This window comes from Giraffa tippelskirchi, chromosome 4 (assembly GCF_054371585.1).
Source record: "Giraffa tippelskirchi isolate mGirTip1 chromosome 4, T2T-mGirTip1v1.2.pri, whole genome shotgun sequence".
Classification (NCBI taxonomy): Eukaryota; Metazoa; Chordata; class Mammalia; order Artiodactyla; family Giraffidae; genus Giraffa; species Giraffa tippelskirchi.
In genome coordinates this window covers 30624433-30647759 of record NC_137278.1, presented here as the reverse complement: position 1 = coordinate 30647759, position 23327 = coordinate 30624433, and the positions used below count along the sequence as shown (strand labels likewise).

The 23327-nt window shown below is 39.4% G+C and overlaps 2 protein-coding genes across 10 annotated transcripts in view; one reads left to right on the top strand and one right to left on the bottom strand.

Moving 5' to 3' along the window:
* Positions 1 to 415: 415 nt before the first annotated feature.
* On the bottom strand, positions 416 to 21579 carry LOC145545591 (uncharacterized). The gene is made up of 3 exons (XM_081590465.1): positions 21555 to 21579; positions 826 to 2002; positions 416 to 720 (listed from the first exon to the last, which is right to left on the bottom strand). The coding sequence occupies exons 1-3, from the start codon at positions 21577 to 21579 to the stop codon at positions 696 to 698; spliced, it is 1227 nt and encodes a 408-aa protein (XP_081446591.1). The 3' UTR covers positions 416 to 695.
* The window catches only part of ITSN2 (intersectin 2), a 127276-nt gene continuing 105188 nt past the window's right edge, over positions 1240 to 23327 (top strand). For 5 of the 9 annotated variants that reach the window (XM_081592624.1, XM_081592623.1, XM_081592620.1 and 2 more), the window contains exon 1: positions 1240 to 1470. The gene's annotated coding sequence lies outside the window, so the exon portion shown is untranslated. Of the gene's footprint in view, positions 1928 to 23327 lie in introns of all 9 variants that reach the window. The other 4 variants (XM_081592622.1, XM_081592625.1, XM_081592627.1 and 1 more) reach the window with 2 other exon arrangements.

The following is a 23327-nucleotide window of genomic DNA, read 5'->3' as shown; positions in this document are numbered from 1 at the left end:
AGTTAGGAAAAACACCCAATATGACGGCGGGAAAAGCCTGTTTATCATTACTGATGTTTGCTAAGTTCCTCACAGGAGTTGCCTGTCTAGTTCAGATAGGCCTGGTCTCCGGAGTCGCGCCTCCTAAGTCCGCCTGGCTACCTTCACATGCCCCAACGTGTACGAATGAAAGGAAGCCATGGGATCTTTTGCTATGCACAGATTTCTCCTTTTCCAACAAGTCATGGTGTATGAGTTTTGTACATGGGTCCAAACTACACTCCACCTGTAAATCCAACAAAAATACTGGGTCTTGCACCCCCACTTTGTTATGCCCATAGAAACCACCGACGCCACTTCTAACCTCAAATAACAGAAAGCCTTTCTCTTGAAGGAGTGCTGTGTAAAGGGCAAGCCCCCAATAAATGGTGGTGACTTGAGTTATTTAGTCTTTTATGAAGCGAGTAGGAGCTGAAAGGGGATAAAAAACAGGCTGAATTTGAGCTTCACCTGTCAGGCGGCTCTCACGTGGGGAAGAAAGTTCAGCATCCGGAGGGCTGCAGGTTGTGGGATTCACGGAGAGATGACTGTCTTCTTACTGCTTGGCCCGAGTATTCGAGGCAGCTGCTCTGCGTGTGGATGGGGGCTGGAAGACCCCTTTCTTGTCCTTTTTTGTTTGTTATAGAGGAGGGTGAGGGACGCTGAATGGATGACTGTTAGGTGCGATGAAGGTGAGTCCTTCTGGGGTATTTGAAGGAAAGGCCGAAAGGCCCGTAACACACCCGTGAGCAAAGGTGGGAATAACCGATGCCCGCCCCATCCCCATTCCAGGGGAATTGAGCTCACATGTGAGAAGGCTCCAGAGAGAACCCCACAGGGACTTGGGGTGGGGTGGGGCGCTGCATCAGGGACGTGCTGGACACCGCTTGGCCCTCTTCCAAAACCATGGGGTCTGCGGTGGCAGGAAACGCACCACCCAACCCCAACATGTCACCTCTGGGAGGAGGAGCCAGGTGGGTCGGCACCCCTCCAGGAAGGGCTGCCGGGTCCAGGGCTTCGGGGCCTCCCCGAGGGGAGAGACGAGCATGAGGACCAGGCCCGCGAGGTCCGCGGCCTCGGGACTCCGGGCGTGAGGAGCCGCGCCCGGGCCAATTTTGGGTTCCTGAGGGAGGACGAGTCGGTGCCCGCCAACGGGCGGGCGGGCCGTCAACTACCCGGCCCGTCGCCTCCCTCCCCGCCCCCCGGCTTCCTGCGGAGGCCGCGGCCGCCATGTTGTGGGGCTGAGGCGGCGCCGCGGAGCCCGAGCGGCCGTGACAGGCTGCGCAACAGGTTCGCTGTCGGCGGCCTGACGACGAAGCAGGCGCGGCGGCGGCTGCCGAGCAGGTCTCCCGGCATCCGCCCGCGCCCGCGCCCGCGCCCGCGCCCGCGCCGCTGGTGCCGAGGGGCGCGGGGTCGTGCTGTGACGTGCGGGAGGCGCGGCGGGTGCGCCAGGTGGGTGAAGCCGCTGCCCGGGCTGCGGCAGGGCGCGGGGCAGGTGCGGGCGCTGTCGCGTCCGCCGCGGAGAGGCTCGCGGGCCGGGCTGGAAGGCGGCTGCGCGCCCCGCACGACGCGGACGGGCCCTCGGGAGCCCCGGAGGCCCCCGAACTAGGCCCCTGGCAGTCTTGGCGGCGCCGGGCGGAAACCTCCGGCCCCGGGTTCCTGCCCCCGCGGCGCGGCCAGGGCGGACGGCCAGGGGCCAGGGCCGGACTGCCTCTTCCCCGCGGCCAAACCCTGGACCCCGGCCGCGGCCTCTTCTGGCAGGTGCGGACGCGGCGGCGGGCCGCCTCGCATTCGGGGTGCGGGCAGAAGCGAACCAGCCCTGAGGGGCACCCGCCCGCTTCCTCGGGGCCCCATTTTATTTTCACGGAGTTGGTTTTCCTTCTTGGCAATGGTTGGTGCGGAATGTCAGGTGAGCCGCATCCCAGTGCGTCAAAGTAGCCCGAGTCACGAGAGGCCAGTGGGCGGATGCTCTGAGTCCGCCGCTCTCATTAAACCAAAGTTGGGAAATGTTACAATTTGACTTCAGCGTTATTGACTTCCAGGGTATACAGGAAGCACGGAGAGCTGTAATCTTCTTGGACCAGAGTAAAAGTTGATTGCTTTTATAATTCTTTTTGAAGACGCCTGCGTGTGTATAGTGAATAGGTAAACCGAGGCTAAAATGCAGATGGCTGTGCATTTTGTAAAAAGATGATGTATTTGGATTTATTAATCCTGTGCGTTATAGTCAAGTGATTGCTGATGGCAAGTATGCTTCACTTGAGACTTGTATTAATTAGGAATATTTTTGATAGAATATTTTGTGATAGGAATTAAGCTTAACACAAAAATGTTTGCTTTGCTAAATGCACTAGTTTGTTTTTGCTAGGGTTTACTTGCTTACCCAGAAATAGGCAAGTGTGCCTTGAAATTTTGTGTTGTCCTAGTCAGCTTAATTTAGGTAGCATAGACTCCAGGTTAAGCTTCTTAAGCCTCTTGAGAAAAGTAATTGCCTCTCTCCCTGTGCTTCTTTGCTATGTTGTTCATCAGTGGTAAAACCTAAACACAATCTAGAAACATCACGTAAAACTCTTACATAAATTAATAATGATGTCTCTCAAAATTTAAAGATAGTAGCAGTTTTGATGTGCTAGGTTTCTTTGGCTGTGCCTACGATTCCCTTGTAATTTATTTCCCCCAGCTTTATTGAGATATGCTTGACATATATTCCTTATTACTTCAAAAGTAGGTAAGGTGAAAGTTGTTTCTAAAAGCTTCATAATTTAAGGACAAACAGAATTTTGTGTTTTTTGGGGGGCCATGGAAAAAATGTGCATGGCTGCTGATTTAATGTAGTAGTAATGAGCCTCACGAAAGCTTGCATTTTTTTTATCCTTTAATGCATGTAATTGTTTTTTTGCTTACCTTTATAACAAAAGGTAGAATTGTTTGAGAAAACTTGACCTGTACTGGATTATTGAGCAGGGAGGTACTATTGTTAGTTCAGCATATCTCATGGCTAAAATCCATATCTCGCCAGAATATGAGAAAATGTATTATACAATTGCTGGGATTAGAATTATAGTTTTAAAAATTTCTGTATTTTCACAAAATCTGAAGAGTAAAAGGAACCTCTATACATCCATCACCCAAACTCAGCAGCTTTCAAGACCTTCTTTGCCTATCTCTCTCTTCCTTTATTTTTCTCACTCTATGGACTTACCATATCTCTTTTTTAAAGTGAAAATTTTCTTACATAACCTTAAGATTTTTACTTTGTTATATCTTTAATATAGAGTCTCACAAATTTCTATCTAGTAAGACAAAAAGACCATTTATTGGCTATCTACTTCAGCTACTTTCCTCAGTATTAAACTATATTTACCATTTTTGTCATTTATTGAGCACTTACTGCCTCCCAGGCTCTGTGTTGTGTTACATAATCATTTGAAGCTCACAGAGACCCTATGAGTAGTTCTTTCCCACCCATCAAATAGATAAGTGAAATAACCTGGAGGTTAACAGAGCTTCTCTAGGTTAACTGAGTTACTCTAGGTCACTGAGCTAGTAAGTACAAGAGCCAGGTTTCAAACCAAGATTCTTCTAACTTCAGCACCTGTTCCTTATCTGGTATATTCATCTTGGTTCAGAAATTAAAACAAAAGGTTATTTGGGCATTCAGTATTTGTTGAGTAAATAAATGAAAGTTTTGATATTTACTATTCCATCAATAAGTAGCATTTTTATATACTATATTTACTTGTAAAGCATTTATATTAACAAGTTCCAGAAATGATTCAGAATAAACTAATTACCTTACTCAAAATATGGTGGTATTTTATTACCATACAACAGGGCGTGTGCCTGTTTTTCTTTTTTTATATTCTGATCTTTTCAGTACCTTATTTATGGAAAAATTTATGGAATAACTATTAATATTTATGAAGAAAGTCTAAAAATAGGCAGACGTTTTTGTGTGCCAATTGTTAAAGGCGGGATTCCAAGTGTGAAGTATAAAAATAATGTTTAGGATTAGTTCTGTAAAAGAATAGTCCTATAGATGAAGCTGCATCAGAAATGCTATATTTTTTACTTGAGTGTATTTTTCACTTTTTACCATTCTCTACCTACAGAGCACAGCGACTAAATTAGAGTCCTGTTGGGTAGAGTGTGCATATAGGTATTCTTGAGAAGGAGGAACTGAACTGGTCTTAAATGATCTAAAGGCAGAGAGGAAGTGGGGGAGGGGGGAAGGAAACTGAGCAGAAAAAGAATACATCTGAGCGAATACATCAAGAAATAATGTATTTTTACAACTCTAAGAGGGCACCATATTTCATTTTCAAATGTTCTGAGAGATTAATTTAAAAATTGATTTCACAGCTATATCAGGACACTGAATGATTTGTTTATGAAGTTATTCAGCAGTGGTTATGGTAGATATTTAGAGATCTAATACCAGATGGCAGACTTTTAACTTGTTTTACTTAAGCAACTGTTTTATGTTTTCTAGATCATTTTTTTCACTAGTGCATATTCATTTTAGAAAAAGTATATGTATTTCAATAAAAATTTTATTTATTTTGGTCTGGATAAAAGTACAGGCCTTTAAGTTAAGCCTCCTGCTTATATGTGTTTTGAGCAACTTATTTTAATTCTCTAAGCTTCTGTTACCTCATATGTAAAATGGGGAAAATAACAGTACCTATCTCATAGTGCTGTTGTATGTAATATAAAGTCCTTACCACAGTGATTTCTGCTCAGTATAAGTGCTTAATAAATGTTACATATTATTATTCCAACTTACTTCAAAGAGAAATTTCAAAACTGAACTTAGTCCTCTTTCTATTTTTTATTTATTAAAAAAATTTTGCTCTTAATGTTTAATCTTACCATCAAAACAATCCATAAAAGAAGGCTGGAAAGTAAAGTAGAACTTAGCCACAATCCAGTCTCCCAACAAAGAATCTGCATTTTTAGTCCCCTAATTTGGGGGAGGGTGGGAAGCATAGCCTAAAAGAAGCAAATGTTCTATATCTGGAAAAGAAGCTACTGCTTTGGTTTATTACTTCAGAGTCTTTGAATCCACATGCTTAAATAACTTCTCCTTTTCAGTGTGAGTATTTGGCTAGTATGAGATTGATAATGGGAGAGAATGACCAAGAACAGTTTCAAACTGCAGAGCCCACAAAGATAAGGACCCAGTAGGGTTTGCTTGGACAGTTTGGAGGACACTGATAACTTGCTGTATCATTTCATTTTTGCTTAAAAATAGATATTTGGACACTTTTTTCACCACCTTGCCACTCCTCCTTCACACTTAAGAATGATTGCTTAAATATGAGAATTAAGTAGGTCAAATGAATAAATTTCACAATTTATGCAACATTTGAGGACTTTACTTTTAGTGAGTGTGTGCCAAGTTGCCTCAGTGTCTGACCCTTTGTGACCCTATGGACTGTGCTTTTGCGATGCTATGGACTGTAGCCCACCAGGCTCCTCTGTCCATGGGATTCTCCAGGCAAGAATACTGGAGTGGGTTGCCATGCCTTCCTCCAAGGGCTCTTCCTGACCGAGGGATTGAACCTGTCTGTGTCCCTTACGTCTTCTGCATTGGCAGGCGGGTTCTTTACCACAAGTGCCACCTGGGAAGCCCTTTTAATGAGTATGAAATACTTTTTGGTGAATATAAGTGAGAACTTAGAGATTAATGAAGTTTGCTGGGAATGAAGCAGACTAGGAATGCTTGCGTAGCATTCATTCTCTAACTTTATGGTAAGCCCTGAAAACCTGAATGGTAAAGAAGACGTGAGATTTAATTTCCCTTTATTCTCTTCTTCTCACTAGAAGCATTTTAGGCTTTACCTCTGCTAAAGCTCCAGTGAAATGCTTAGACAACCTGTATTAGAAGACTTTCCCTCCCCCACTTCTCCTTTCTTCTGGTGTCTGGTCTTCATTCCCTATATGTGTGTGTGTGTGTGTGTGTGTGTGTTTGTATTTTTTTTTTTTTTTTTGGCTGTGCAGCATGTGGGATCTTAGTTCCCTGACAAGGGATCGAACTCATGCTCCCTGCCATGGAAGTGTTGAGTCCTAACCACTGGACTGCCAGAGAAGTCCCTTCCTTCTATGAATCTGACTGAAGTTTTTTCCTCCTTCCAGCATCCTAGTTCCTACATCCAGGATCTAGGGTTCCACTGTTCCCTGAAAGCTGAGTTACTTGGATGATTGAGATGGAAAGAGCCATGCCATTTAGGTTTGAGACAGATACAGATAACTCGAAACTTTCTGACCACTCCTTTCCGGGATCTGTGTTTTATAGTCTTTATAACCTGGTGGTCATCCCATCTTGAAAAAGTACGTGCTGCAGCTCCCTCTTATATCCATGTTTACTATTGCTTTCCTTATTAGGTTGACTTTACCCCAACTTTATCTTTCTAGGGATTTCAATGGGAAAAAAAAGCTCCTCTTCCCTCTTTTTCTGCCCTTTGCTCTTTCTTTTATTTTCAGCCTCTTTAAAAAGTTAAACCTAACAGAAGTCATAATTCTTGATACTGAATTCATTCGTTCTTCTAGCAAATAATGAGTGTCTTCATGCCAGGAACTGATCTAACCACTGAGAGTGTAAACAGTAAACAAAACACACAAAAACCCTGCCCTGTGCTACTTGTATTCAGGAATGGGGAATGGAGACAAAAATGCCTAGGAGTTAGAATTTACTGAGTGCTATGGAGAAAAGGAAGGTAGGAAATGGGGCTAGGGAATGTGTGGGCAGGTGGGTGGGGGTAAATGGAGAGAAGTAAGAGTTTGCCTCATCCAAAATTATTAAAGAATTCGAAATTGGGGGGAGGATTATTGTACACATTTTATGAGTAAATTTAATAGTACTTCAGATTATTGTATTTAACAGAAATGTTTATCATTTACTATCTGGTTTGGACCCAGTAGATCTCTTAATATTTCTATTTTCTAGTAACTTAAGCCAGAAAACAAAAAAACTCAGGTACAACATGAACCTAGAGCAGACAAACTATTTATCAAATAGCTTAGAATAGATACCTTAATTTGATTTTTTCTAAAAGTGCTATGTTGTGTTTGTTTTTAAATTCTATAGATTTTTTGTTTATGCTATTTTTATTGTGATGAGTAATATAAGGTTCCTTGTGTAAAACTGGAAAGCTGCAGGGAAATTGAAGGAAGAAAATTATAGTCCTTAATAATCATATTATCCGGAGAAATGTTCCGTGTTAATATTTTGGTAGATCTCATCTAGAAATTTTTCTTTGGGAAAAATGGAATTATATATTCTGCTTTTGTTATCTGCTTTTTAGTTTCCTAGCATTTATCAAAACCATAGTTCTACTTTATATTTAGCTACAATAAAATTTTTATTGGCTAAATAATATTGTGTTGCTTCTACTGGATGTTAATAGTGTCTAACGTCTATTGATATTATTGTATCCTGGTTACTTTTGAGACACTTTACATACTTTTGCTCATTTAGTCTTTAGTCTCTTTTTAAGAGCTGTTCTATCATTATTTATTTTACAGCTGAGAAAATTGAGCAAGGACAAGTTTAGTAATTTTCCCAAGATCCTGCCGGCAGTAAGTGGCAGCCATGGGTTATGAACTTATTCTGACTCCATAGCCTGTGCTTGTATCACTATCTCATATTGTTTCTCAACATTAAGGTAGTTTATAGTTGTTTTTGTTGTTATTTTAAGTTGTGCCACAGCTAACATCCTTGTAACCATATCTGTGTTTATATCTATGATTATTTCCTTAGAATAAATTTCTAGTAGTTGCAGTAATATTGGGTCAAAAGGTGTGGATACTTTCTAAGGCCCATGTAAGTGTATTACCAAGTTGTCTTCCAGAAAAATTCGTCGGTACCAAAGTGTTCTCTTAGCAGATGAAACCAGATTCCCCACATCCTTAGAAGCACTTCTTTTTAAATCTAATAATTTGATAAAGACCCTTGTTTTAATTTTTCTTTCTCTGAATATTAATAGTGAAGTGAAAGTCAGCCAGTCGTGTCCAACTCTTTGCAGCCTCATGGCTATACAGTCCATGGAATTCTCCAGGTCAGAATACTGGAGTGGGTAGCCTTTCCCTTCTCCAGGGGATCCTCCCAACCCAGGGATCGAACCCAGGTCTCCCACATTGCAGGCAGATTCTTTACCAGCTGAGCCACAAGGGAAGCCCAAGAATACTGGAGTGGGTAGTCTATCCTTTCTCCAGCAGATCTTCCGACCCAGGAATCAAACTGGGGTCTCCTGTGTTGCAGGCAGATCAGTTCTCTTGCCTGGAGAATCCCATGGACGGAGGAGCCTGGTGGGCTGCAGTTCATGGGGTCGCTAAGAGTGAGACACGACTGAGCGACTTCACTTTCACTTTTCACTTTCATGCATTGGAGAAGGAAATGGCAACCCACTCCAGTATTCTTGCCGGGATAATCCCAGGGACGGGGGAGCCTGGTGGGATGTCATCTCTGGGGTCGCACAGAGTCGGACACGACTGAAGTGACTTAGCAGTAGCAGAGCTATCAGAGAAGCCCTACTATTAATAAGGTAATACTTAAAATTTTTTTCTTTAAGAAATATTTCTCTCTGTCCTTTTCTCATTTCATTGGCATGTTCATCTCTTTGTTATTTCTAAGATTTCTTTAAATATTAAGAATAGTAACTCTTCGCTTATAGGTGTAAATTTTTTTTTCCAAGTTTGTATCTTAGTTTTGTAAATGAATTCTTATCAATCACAATGATAATAGTTGGGTTTATATAGTAATCACCGTGTGTGTGTGTGTGCACGCACACACACATGCGCACACACATGCGCGTGTTTAGCCACTCAGTCGTGTCTGACTCTTTGTGACCCCATGGACTGCAGACCGCCAGACTCCTCTGTCCATGGAATTTTCTAGGCAAGAATACTGGAGTGGATTGCCGTTTCTTATTCCACAGGATCTTGCCAACCCAGGGATTAAATCTGTGTCTCTTGCATCTCCTGCTATACTAATTGATTATATTTATTAACTCATTTAATTTTTATAGTATCTCTATGAGGTAGGTGCAGTTATTAGCTCCATTTACAAAGCACTCTGACAGTATGTTTTAAATTCTCAAACAGTTTTTTCTTCTGTGTCCTTGCCCATTTCTGTTCTCAATTCCGCAGAATCTCTTTTCCTAGCCTAATGGGTGGTACCTTTTGTTCAGTTTTTCATTGCTTAGTTTAGAAGTTATTTCCTCTGGGATTACTCATCTAACAACTTTCTAGTTCCCTAAGGCAAAGTTAGATGCCCATCTTCTATCTTTTCTTTATACCTATTGCACTTACACGCAGTTATCATTTTTGGTCTTATTCCTCTTGTGTATTCCCTGCTTTTATACATTTTATACAGATGCTGTACATCTGAATACTCTGTAAATATATGTTGATTTGAATTAAAGGTGCTCATGGTAATGTTGGTGATATAAGAAAGAAATCAACCTTCCCAGTATGTAAAATAGAGAACCTTACACTAAGGAAGTTAACAGTGGAACTCAACTTTGAAGGCCAGTGGGGAAGGAGGCGGAAAGAGGGGGGCCTAGAGACTGAGTGAAAACACACATGGAAATTTCCCATTCTTGGAACAAGTGATTTACAGTGATTTTGAGGTTTATCAGCTTTGCCTCTGGGAAAGCCTGATGTAATAAATCCCTCCTTCACCCAGCATACCTTGTCTAGTGTTCAGAATATTTCAGTCTTTCTTCTGGATCTCTTCTATTATGAAATAGAGCTCAGTTTCTCTTCTGACTTCCTCATTTTTTCAGTGTGACAGGAACGGGCAAAGTTGGCAGGTCCTGATATAATCTTAATAAGATCTTGAAATGCCCAGGGAAGTTTTGTGACTTGATGGGGAAGGCCCACTGGCAGCCTTCGCCAAAAGTGGAAGCCTTGGGCTTGGGGAGAGAGGAAACCCTGCAGCCTGTCTGTGAAGACTTGGGTTCCTGCACACCCTTTCCTGGTTGTCAGCACATGGCATGAGACCTCAGTGTCTTTTCTCTCTGGCCTTCATTACGTTTCTGTTGTTCTAACTTTGATACAAGACTAAGAGACGTTCTTCTCTGGCTCTAGTCTTGAGGTATATTGACCGCTGGTCTTGAAGAAGAACAAGTGAGCACTTTACAGATTGACAATATAGTTTACTTGTCATTTAATTTGATATTTTTTCAAATCCTCCTCTTTATATGTCATCATGTAACTAAAACTTTTTTCATTATGAAAATAATTCATGCTGATTGAAGAAACTTTGTAAAATAGAGAAAAAGAAAAGTAGGAGAAAAGTTATTCCAACAACCAATTACAACCACATTTTGGTGTCTCCCACCACCCTGTTTTTTCTTTGTTTTTACATACGTATTTTTGTACATATTTTACAATACAGCACTGTAGTTAGGAACATGGCTTGTGCTGTCTGACTGGGGTTTTAGTTACAGCTTAGCATTTTATTAGCTTTGTGAGTGTAACTACCTCACTAAGCCTCAGTTGTCTTTTCTTTAAAAAGTGGTGATTTCATAAAATATTTATCCCTAGAGTTTTTATGATGATGAAGAAATAATATGTATTCACTGTGACCATCTCATAATGACTTTTGAATATATGTAAGAGCAATAATCAGGCCTGTCCTTTGGTTAGGTCATTGAGGGGTGCTCCTTTGGGTGTGCTTGGAGAGAAGAGGTGGGTCAAGGTACTGTACCTTTCTTTTCTGAAATAATTAAAATTCAACTTCAAAAATATTTTTAACATTCTCAAGGGGCCTATGAAAATGTTTACACTGAGACCTCCTTTAAAATATGACTTTTATCTTGGCTAGCCTCACAGTGGGTGAGTGGCCCTGGACCTCAGACTTCTAGGATGGCCCTGATGGTGATGGTATCAATGATATTGCAATAACAGTGACAAGTAAAGACCTGAGTGTCAGGCTTGGTGTTTGGTAAGTATTTGGTGATTGTTAGCTGCTCTTTTTAATAATGATAAATACACATTTATAGTATGTTATAAATTATAAATTCTAACGGATGTTGGCAAAATATTATACGCAGAGTACATCATGTGAGATGCTGGGCTGGATGAAGCACAAACTGGAATCAAAATTGCTGGGAGAAATATCAATAACCTCAGATATACAGATGACACTACCCTTAATGGCAGAAAGAAGAGAAACTGAAGAGCCTCTTGATGAAAGTGAAAGAGGAGAGTGAAAAAACTGGCTGAAAACTCAACATTCAAAAGACGAAGATCATGGCATCCGGTCCCATCACTTCATGGCAAATAGATGGGGAAACAATGGAAACAGTGAGAGCCTTTTTTTTCTTGGTCTCCAAAATCACTGTAGATGAGGACTGCAGCCATGAAATTAAAAGACACTTGCTCCTTGGAAGAAAAGCTATAACAAACCTAGACAGTATATTAAAAAGCAGAGACATTGCTGACAAAGGTCCATCTAGTCAAGGTTATGGTTTTTCCAATAGTCATGTATGGATGTGAGAGTTGGACCAAAAGAAAGCTGAGCACCGAAGAATTGATGCTTTTGAACTGTGGTGTTGGAGAAGACTCTTGAGAGTCCCTTGGACTGCAAGAAGATCCAACAAGTCCATGCTAAAGGAAATCAGTCCTGAGTATTCATTGGAAGGACTGATGCTGAAGCTGAAACTCCAATACTTTGGCTGCCTCATGAGAAGAACTGACTCCTTGGAAAAGACCCTGATGCTGGGAAAGATTGAAGGCAGGAGGAGAAGGGAACGACAGAGGATGAGATGGTTGGATGGCATCACTGACTCGATGAACATGAGTTTAAGCAAGCTCCAGGAGTTAGTGATGGACAGGGAAGCTTGGCGTGCTGCAGTCCGTGGGGTTGCAAAGAGTCAGACGTGACTAAGCGACTGAACTGATAAATTATAAAAGCATAACCAGTTTCCAGATTATTACATAATCTTCCTGAAATTTTTTTAAAAAGGTTATTGAGGTATCTGTCTATCTATATATAGATATATCTGTATATCTAGATAGATCAATCTATCTACTATATCCAGATAGATCTGTAGATACATCTATCCATATATATCTAGATCGATCTATCTAGATGCATAATTCACATACCACTGAATTTGATTGATGTGGCCGCATAATACTCTGCTCAGTGTGTTCTCCCCTTGTTGGATGCTCATATCGTTTCCAATTTTTCTCTGTAGTAACTACTAATAGCTGCAGTAAATGTCATTGTAAGTAAAGCACTTCCCACATTTATTATTGTTTCCTTATGACACATTTCCAGAGATGAAATCATTGACTTACAGGATAAGAACGTTATTAGGATTCTTGCTGTGTATTTTCACACTGCCTTCTGAAGAGCCCTGCCGGTTTGCACTCCCATGAGTATGTCTGTAACCCTCCTCTCTTCTCACCTTTGCTAGCCCTGAATACTGCTAGCCCTAGGGTCTGTTTTTTTGTTTTTTTTAAAGTAAGTCTATAAGGAGAAACAAAATAAAAATTTGCATTTTCTCGATTTGTTAGTAATGTTAACATCTATTAGCCAGTTTTATTTCCTCTTTGGAAATTGTCTATTTAAAGTCTTAGTGTTTTCATTATCTAAGTAGTTCTATGTACATTAAAAATGATGACAATCATATTTGTTTTGTTTTTTCTCGAATTGTGTATCTTTTAATTTTGTTTTCAGCAGAAGTCTAAAAATATCTATATGGACAAATCTTTACTGTTTCTTTTGCATAAATAATAGCTTCAGGACTTAGTTATCTTTGTTTTAGGGAGGTGATATTTTACTTGAAGGTAAAGCATCTACCTGAATTTTTTCCCTCTATACTACTTTTTAGAATATTTACTTATTTATTTGACTGTGTGGGGTCTCAGCTGTGGCCCACAGGCTTGGTTGCCCCACAACATGTGGGGTCTCGCCTCCCCAACCAGGGATCGAACCCATGTCCCCTGCACTGGAAGGTAGCTCTTCAACCGTTGGACCACCAGGAAAGTCCCCTCCTTCTATACTTCTTATTTAAGTCAAGTGAATAGTTTTGCTTTAATATTTAGTCCTGATATGAGACGGAATAGGATAAATCAACTAGCCAGCTCCCACCAGCCCACCCCTTACAACAGTGCAGGCTGAGTCACAAGCTATTCTTAGGTGTTTTTTCCCCTTTCATGTGGGTGAATCGTCTTGTTCAGAGTTGTTGACTAATTCTTCTAAAACTGGTTTAATTTAAATCTTTGATATAATCAGAGCACTAGCTACTTCAGTTATTAGTTTACCATTTCTGTTCTTTTCTTGCCCTGTCTGTTGGTTGATTCTTTGTGGGCTAAACTTAACATTTATAGAAATTCAAGCTTGCAGCTTATATTCAGACATCTTAAACTGAAAATGTTAAGTTGCAGAACTAGAACTGAGAACTAAATTTGTATAGAACAGTTCTCTTTTTGAAGCTTTTGAGTCTCAACATGCTTTGTGTATTTGGGGCCCTAAGCCTCTTGGTAGAAATAATAGTCTTTTACTCAAATGTAATCAACATTTGTAAGAAAAACACATCCTTTTTATTAGTAATTGGTACAACTGTGGTTTGTCATACCAATTCAGTGAAATTAAGCCAATTCTTAATAGTTGAAAATCAAGATGAAATAATAGTAGTAACAGCCATCATTTATGAGCACCATCTGTGTGCCAGATGTTTTACAGACATGATACCTGAGCCTTAAAAGAGCCTGGCATTTAGGTGCCATCAATCACATTTGTAAGTTAGGAAACTGAAGCTATGTCATGTGCAAGTCTCCTAAACTTAAAGTAACTACACTGGGATTAGCACTCGAATTGCTTGATCTGTTTTCAAAGTTCAGGTTCCAGATTGTCAGCTTGCTTGTCCTCAGTGCAGTTGAAAGGATGCTAATCTTTCAGTGTCAAAACTTTTGTGTTAAAGGATATTTTAGTACCTACCCTGTGGCTGAGCACTAGGTATATGAAGATGAGACATTCACAGGAACTCCCAGTCTGATAGAGATGGGCAGGCATGAAAACAAAGGTTACAGTATTTGGTGGTATATAGTTTATTGGAGATATATACAAGGTAAAATGAGGATGTGGCAAAGGAAGGTTTTTATGTGGAAGTATCACTGAGAAGTGTCACAGATTCAGAGAGAGGGGTAATAGGAATAAGAAGGCATAGAGGTTGAGGGGAAAGGTATTCTAACACTGGAAATGTAGTCAGAGGATAAACCCTAAAATACCTTATATGCCATGTGGAGAAAATTAGATATTTTTTAGAAGTATCAGTTTTATCAAGATATAATTCATATACTATAAAATTCACCCTTTTAAAGTTTACAATTCTGTTATTTTTATTACAGTCACAGAATTGCACAAGCATCATCGCTAGTTTTAGGTTATTTTCTTCATCCCAAAGAACCCCCTGTACCCATTAGCATCCTCTCTCCATTTCCCAGCTCTAGGTAACCACTAACCCATGAATTTGCCTCTATGAATTTGCCTCTTCTGGACATTTCATATAAATGTGACATAGAATAGGTGGTCTTTTGTTACTGACTTCTTTTACTTACCGTAATGTTTGTTTTTAAAGTGCATCCATATTGTACTATGTATCAGTAATTCATTTCTTTTTATGGTCAAATATTCCATTGTATGGGTAGACCACATTTTGTTTATCCATTCATCAGTTGATGGTCATTTAGGTTGTTTCAACTTTTGAGCTATTATGAACAGTGCTGTTGTGAGCATTTGTGTACAAGTTTTTATATGGATATAGGTTTATATTTTCATTTCTCTTGGGTTCATAAATGTGGGATTGCTGTGTTTTATGGTGACCTATGCTTAACATTTTGAGGAACTGCCAAATTGTTTTCCAAAGCAGCTAAATCGTTTTGCTTTCCCACCAGCAAGGTATGAGGAATCCAGTTTAGTAGATCAGATCCCCTGGAGAAGGAAATGACAACCCACTCCAGTATTTATTGCCTGGGTAATTCTGTGAGCAGTGGAGCCTGATGGGCTATAGCCCATGGGGTCACAAAAGAGTCTGAAACAACTTAGTGAGTAAACAACAGATTTTATACTATTGGTGAGCACAATCACAGTGGTTGAAAACTATTGGATTCTGTTCCTGCTTCCCAAAGTCTTTCAAGACATAGGTCAGAAGCCTTTTTCTAATGAACGGAACTAAAATGCAAATCATTTCCTCAATTCTGTGGGCTACTTAAAATCTGAGTTATTAAGGATTACTGAAATTTAGTGTTTATGTATTAAAACTAACCAATTTCTAGAGCTTACTGAGTGTTCTAATTCAGTTTTTTTCTAAGAAATCTGTTAACTCTACAAAACTTTGGCAGCATCAGATTGAATTGAAAAATTCCTACTGTGTACGCCCACAACAGTGGATACTATTTCAGTGTATCACTGAGTTGTCTTGAGTTTGATTTGGTTCCATTTCTGCTATTCTTGAATTGATTGCAGTCACAGAATTATGTTTTTTTAATTTTGTTGACCATTTGTATAACTGTTTCATTGCTATAATTTCTTCATCATGGAGTTATTTTTCTACTGAAAAATAGGAGCACGTAGGTAGGTTGAATCTCTTTCTTGTTCCACATAGGTAGGCAATAGTTAGAATAGTTTGAGAATGAATGGATTACATAATTAGACAGTTTCCTTCCCACTCTAATATTCCACTCTAATACATTTTTTAAGTGGAAATTAATGTATGTTATAATTAAGGGTTTTAACTATGGAGTACATACACTCCCCAAATTGGCTTTGGAAGTTGGAAAGCTTTGAAATTGTTCACCACATTTTGTGCATTTGTGTTTTTTCCAGAGAGAGAAACTGGGTTTGCCAGATTTCTTTAGAAAAAAAAGTAGTCCATGGCCCTCAAAATTAAAGTATTTAGATGGATGAAGAGAATTTGTAAATTTGAGATTTGAGTTATTTCGGGGAAGTGAGACCTTGCTTTGGTTAGGTGTCGCTGCTCAGTGATAGTTATTTTCTGGATACATGTCTTTTGAAAGGGTGACTCATTCCATGTTAGAATAGCTCTCTTTTATTCTTTCCTGATAATTTTTTGTCCGTGTCAGAACTTGGAGTTTGCCTTGAAAGTCCTCACTGCACATTTGTTATTGCTATTTTATATTTTATTATTAAAGTAATATTTATTTATTATTTTATATTTACTTTCTTTAATGATTGGGTTGCTTTTTATTAAAGGTGTTATTTTTGCTGCACTGATTGCATGCTTTACTTGAAATGAATTGATATTTTTAAAAAACGGTTTAATAGAGTAGGAAAATGAATGCTTTTCTACCCATTGACTTCTAAGTTTCTTTTTCCTTTACTCTCTTGTTCTGTTTGTGTTTTGGTTGAGATTGGAAAGTACCAGTAGCCAGTGGAAGCTCTTCCCATGCTGGCCTTGCTCAGGTGTTGTGGCATCAGCTTGGGTATCAGGTTCTCAAGGCCTCTGCAGTACAGTGTGGCTGGAGGAGTATACTTGTTCTCTGTAGCTGTTTTACCATCATATGCAGCATGGTTGGATTTGAGATATGAGACCGGCAATTTCAGTTAAATGTTTTTGATAAAACAGACTTGTTACTTAATATTGTTTATAATAGACTAAGAAATTGTCAAGGGAAAAAAAAAGAGAGAAATTGACAAGGTGAGGTTCTGGATGATATTGGCCATAGGGTTAAAGGATAGTTATAATATAATACGAATATATTTGGTCTGTGTCCCTGGTTCCTGGCACAGAGCTCCTAAAACCTTTGAAATTCCCTGAGTGATAGGAAAGTTGCTTTCCATCATACCTGAGCTTATGTTAATAAGGTGACTCAGAGTGGCACCCCTGGATAGCCTCAGCGTAAGGCTAGATAACCAGAAAGACTTAGAGAATTATAGGGTTGGAATTTTCAGCCCCATCCACCAACCTCCAAGAAAAACAGGTGAGTGTTGGAGTTTGAACTTCTGTTTATATACATAAATTCACAATTTTGAATATTTGCATCCTATTCCAGAATTTTATATTAAAAAAAATTTCCATTGTATCATAAACATTACCTATCTACTATAATCTTGAAATTATCATTTGTGAATAGATGCATTTTATTCTAAGTGAATATAACCTTATTTTCTTGTTCCTTTCTTCATTAGATAAATTACCTTAGTTGTATTTTTTCTGCATAGTGTTGATGACGCTATGATACACATCTTTGCATTCTATTTTCCTCCTTTGGATTATTTTCTTAAGATAAATTCTTACAAATGGGCCAAGTGGACATTTTGTTTTGGATGAATGTTGTCAAATTTCAAGGCACAAACTTTACCTTAAACCTACTTCTGTGATATTTGCCTTTTTTAAAAAATCGATACACTTTTTTTTGGATAATTTAAAATTTACAGGAAAATTGAGCAGATAGTACAGAGTTTCCCGTACACCCTTCTACCTATTATTAATAACATATTAGCACAGTACATTTATTATAATTAATTAACAAGTGTTGGCACATTATTATTAACTGAAGTCCATGCTTTACTTACTTGTCCTGAGTTTTTACCTAATGACCTTTTTCTGTACCAGGATCCCATACATTTAATTGTCATGGCTCCCTAGGCTCCTCTTGATTGTTGTTACTCTTAGTTGTGACTGTTACCCAAACTTTACTTGTTTCTGATGACTCTGTCTTGAAGGGTACTGGTTAAGTATATTATAACGTTCCTCTGTTGAAATTTGGTGTTTTTGTCATGAGACAAACAACCATGGACCAAGCAGGCAAATGAACCAGATATGTTCATTGCAACGTAAATTTGCCAAAATGAATATGTTTCTTGTATACCAAAAATATATAAAGTTAGTATGTCACTTTTACTGTAACCATTAAGTACCTAGAAGTAAATGAGACAAGAGTAGGACTCTACTGAAGGATGCCAAAAATACACATCTGAGAACAGTCTCAAAAATTATGAAAAAATAGGACAGTGAGTAGAGAGGGATTTGCATATTCTAACACTACGGTTGTTAGAACCCTAAGACAGGAGTACACAGGAAGACCCACCGAACAGAAATAAATGCAGGCTATGAGTAAACTTAGTATATAAGAGAAGAGATGCATTTTACACCAATTAGTAAAAGCTAAATTATTTCATAAATGGTCTCAGAAAAAGTGGTAGCCATCATTAGTGGTGGAAAAGTGGAGAAAATAATTTAGATTCGTATCTACCACTCCATTCCAAAATTAAAAATTCTGAATAAATCAAATATATAAAATTTTTTAAATGTACAGGTACTAGAAGAAAATTTGAGCAGTTTCTGATATGAGACAGACCTTTCTTAGCATGGGCGCATACTCAGTGGTCATAAAGGAAAAGACTGATAAAAAGATAGAACAAAGTTGGTATAACAACAAATTGGATAAAAAAGTGTTTGTAACATGTAAGTCTAGGAGATTGAAAGGGCAGAGTGTGAAGTAGTCTTCTAAGAGAGTAGGGGAGCAAATGAATAGGGAAATGTGGACTTGTCAGGCAGGACATCGGGTACACTTGAGTTGGTGGTCAGGAATTTAAAGTGAGACCAGGCAGTGTTTATATAGTCATGGAATAACTAGAGAGTTGGATTTACAAAAGACTGATATTTTGCCCGATGTGTAGTATGTAGGGAGAGAGGGAAGCTGAGGATGTTTACAGCAAACTGCTTATAATGGTGAGCTGTGATATTTAATTTGGGTAAGGAGGGATATTAGGACATGAGGAAGGGTGTAAGGATATAAGGAAGACTGAGGGACAGTTAAAAGGTGATAAAATCAATAGTTTGTAGGTCCAAGTAGGGTTAAAGAGTTGTTGGCGTTAGGGAACTGGAGAGATTCAGCTGTTGAGATGGTGCTGGTGAAAGGGGCATGGGAGACTTGAAGTGGGTTACAGAAGAGGGCAGTTACTGGTAATAGCAAGGCCTGGGATGTGACCTGGAAGCTGCTGCCTTAGATGAGGTGGAGGATAAAATTTTTGGAACACAGAAGGTCAAAGACTTCCTGTTGTTCAGTTACTATGTTCAGTCTCTAAGTTGTTCAGTCTTTAAGTTGTGTCCAACTATTTGCGACCCCATGGCTGCAGCGTGCCAGCACGTCGAAGACTACTTAGAAGCCAGTCTGTGGGCAGGATGATCTGTGACAACATTGACATCACCAGGAATTCTTATGGGAATAATGCTGGAGAGTAGGTGGTGAGCTAGGTGTTAAAGCAGTCAAGGAATTACTCTGGTGATTGTAGGGGAAAACAGTGAATGAGGAGAGCTAGTGGTCAAGTCATATGCTTGAAAGTCAAAACCTAGTTTTCTTTTTCCACTTTTATTATGAAAAATGTCAAACATGTACAGAAGTTTGAAGTACCGTGATCACTTATTTTCTGTATGCTTTCATTTAGTAGTTAATTTTTTTAAAATAATTTTTTAAAGTCTTGATTGAATTTGTTACAGTATAATTTCTGTTTGATGTTTTGTTTTTTGGCCACAATGCATGTGGGATCTTAGCTCTCCAGCCAGGTATCAAACCCACACCCTCTGCATTGGAAGGCAAAGTCTTAACCACTATTAACCACTAGATTGCCAGGGAAGTCCCTAGTAATCTATTTTTTACTTAAATGTGTCTTGTATTTTTGTGGGGGCTTTTGTGATAAGGCAGGATATAAATGCATTTCCAAATTCCTTTCCAGAAAGGTGGTGCCGATTTACACTTGTATTAGCTAGGTATTAAGTCTGTGCTTTCAGGGATCATTTTTGTAGTGCATATTAGCTAAGAATTGGTGCAGTACTTACTATTACAGCTATTGTTACAGTTCCTTGCGTTGCTGTTAGCTCTTCACTATATCATGTGAATAAGCTGCTGCCTATTTCCCCAGACCACGCTCTTCTCTCTGCTTTTGCATGTACTGTTACCTCTGCCCAGAAATTTTTTTCCCCACATTCATTCATCTGACACATGTTTTTATGTATAAGGCATAAACTAATTTAAACAGAATCTGAAATGCATGTGCCTGGTTGATTCTTGGGAACTGATTTGCATGTGACCCTCTCTTCTTTTGGCCTGTAGAAGAGAGAAATTTGTGTTTGGGCTCCTGGGGGGCTGGGATATAAGAGCCTGTTTTCAGTCTGACTCTTTGGACTATTGTCCAGGCCCGAAGGAAAGATAAAAAAGTTACAAAGAAAAGCTGTACTTTCTCCTTTTCTCAACTTCTTTTTCTCTGCTTCCAACTTAGGTACATTCATCCTTACCGCTTTTCCTGTTTTTTATTCTGTCCCAGATTCTAACTTTGTACTTTAGAACTGTCAACTTCCACTTTCTCTGGACCCAGACTTGTTAGGTAACCTCCTTTCCTTTTCCCTTTTCAAAATTAAATCTCTTTCTTCCTCTTAAAGTGGTTTTGTTCTTCCATCTAAAAAGTAAAGACTTATAACCTCTCCTCTTTCCTAAAGCTTCTTTTCTCTCCTCCCACCCTTTTTCCCCCTTCTTGTAACAACACATACTTGTTGAGTCACCTACACTTCACCTCCAGATTTTTGTTTCAGCTTGCCTTTAACAGTCAGCTCACCATCCTGGAACTGTCTTCACAAGAGATTGTCAAAACTAATGGCTTAGTTTTGACTTCTGTGACATTTGGCAGTATGACCATCATCCCCTTGAAACTCTTATCTCTGTATCCCAATTTCTCTCCTTTTTCTCAGCCTCTGTTTTGATTGTTCTTTTCCTGTTTCCTGTACATACTTCTCTATGGGTAATGTCATTCGCTGACATGTTGACAACTACTCCCAAGCCCTAATGACTACCAAAACTGGGTTTCTGCCTTAGACAGAATTCTTAACTGTTTCTTGTATGTTTCCACCTAGGTGTCTTCATAGGTGTGTCAGACTAGATGTGCTCAAAATGGAACATTTTGTTGCTTACCTCACAAATCTAATATCCAGATCCCTGTTTTCTCAGAGTTTCTGTTGGTTAATATTATTACTCTGCAGTTGCTCAAGGTAGGAACTCATCTGTGATGCTTTTCTTTCATCATCTGCATTAGCTGATGAGAAAATCCTGTCTCTTCTACCTCTACACAAGTTCAGATTTTCACCATCTAGATTATACTAGGGACAATGTCCCTGCCTCAAGATATTCAGTGCAGTTCAGTTTCTTTAGTATTTGTCAAAATTCTTTCTCTCTGCCCTTAAAAGCGGAGAAGGCAATGGCACCCCACTCCAGTACTCTTGCCTGGAAAATCCCATGGATGGAGGAGTCTGGTAGGCTGCAGTCCATGGGGTCACGAAGAGTTGGGCACGACTGAGCGACTTCACTTTCACTTTTCACTTTCATGCATTGGAGAAGGAAATGGCAACCCACTCCAGTATTCTTGCCTGGAGAATCCCAGGGACAGGAGCCTGGTGGGCTGCCGTCTATGGGGTCGCACAGAGTCGGACACAACTGAAGCGGCTTAGCAGCAGCAGCAGCCCTTAAAAGACCAGGTTCTTCTCTTGTTTCTTTTATATGCTTACCCTGGATAATGTCCTTCATGGACATGGCAACAATTTCCCAATCCCTGGGGACTACCAAATCTGGGTCTCTAGGTCAGATACATACTGTGTTTTGTTTGTTTATTTAATTTTGAGAGGCTGCAGCATGCAGGATCTCAGTTCCCTGACCAGGGATCAAACCTGTGCCCCTTGCATTGGAATCACAGAGTCTTAACCCCTGGACTACCAGGAAAGTCCTATAGGCTATGTTTTAAATATTGACTCTCTGTGACTTGTGTAGTAAAGTTCAAAATCAATAACATGACATACTTTGTTCCTTAAGTTGAGATCTTGGCAAGTTACTTCATGTCTTTGACCTCTTTTTAATTGTTTCTAAATTAAGGGAATGGAATCTGGTATGTGTTTAACACTTTTTTTTTTTTTAATGTAAAACATTAAATATGTAAAACACCAAAAACAGAGCTACTTTCATTAAAATTGGTATCCTCAACAGCTCTGCTGTATCTCCTTGAAATTTCTAGACCTATAAGGTGCACAATTTGAAACTATTGAGTTTCAAGAATTAGTTCTTTGAAATCACATCGCTCTCAGATTATACTCTCTGAGTAGGAAAGGCTCTGCTGTTTTACTGGCTGTGTTCTTTCCTTCATTTAGCAAGTCCTTCTCTTAGATTCAGATACTTCTCCTTTCTTTGTAATAGTGCCTAGCAACAGACCTGTACTATGTATTTTACTATGAGGACACCGTTAAACCCACTTACTTTAACACTGACCTCATGTTAGATAATTGTGTGTGTGTGTTTGTGTGTGTGTGTTGGCTGCACTGTGTGGCTTGCAGTATCTTAGTTAGCTGACCAGGGATTGAATCCAGAGTCTCAGCAGTGAAAGCCTGGAATCCTAACCACTGGACTGCCAGGGAGTCCCTAGATAATTCTTATACAAAAATTGCCTTCTTTGTGATATGTACGGTACTTTGATTTACCTCCCGAGTAGTGTTAGTTCTATCCTCTTGTTTCTCATAGCATTCTTCATATCCTTTTATTATAGTTCACTGTTCATGTTTGAATGACTAAATATATGGATAAAAGAAAGAAAGAATGAATAGATGGGGAACAGGTGTGGAGAATATATATAGCCTGTAAATTTCGTCTTACTGCAGGAACTGTAAAGAAGTAGGTATTTTGCTCTAATCATTCTTGCATGGAACTGACCTTGATCTCCTTGCAAATCAGATGTGGAAAGAACATTTTCCCCAACTAATCAGCAAGTTTAGAGAGTTCCTTTTATGTATGTAGCACATGAAGTGGAGGAGGCACTGGAGAAAGATTATATGATATGCCTTCAGGAACTTGATGATCTTGCTTTTGAATGTCAGACCTTCAGTCAAATCTATACTAATCAATATGATTCAAAGTATAGTTCAGAAACCCAAGGCTTTCTCTTCATTCCAATAAAAAGCCTTTAGAATTCAATGGGAAGTAAACCTTTATCTCTAAAAGTGTACTTACAAGAAGAAAAAAATTACAGAAGGTCCATATTACAAAAGGTAGTTTTGTCTAAGATCCATAGCTCTTATGCCTGTAGGGTTTCAGGGAAGTAGTTTGGAACCTCCTATGCTTTCTTACCAGTTTCTCTTCTGTATATGTTTTCAATTCAGTATTACTCTTCTCCATGCCTCCCTTGCTTTTTTATTCTTTTCCATATCTCAACCATCTTATTTATTTACCCAGTTTATTTGTTAAGCAAATAGTTATTGAGCATTTTCTCTGGGAGATCTGGTTTAGGCAGTAGGCAT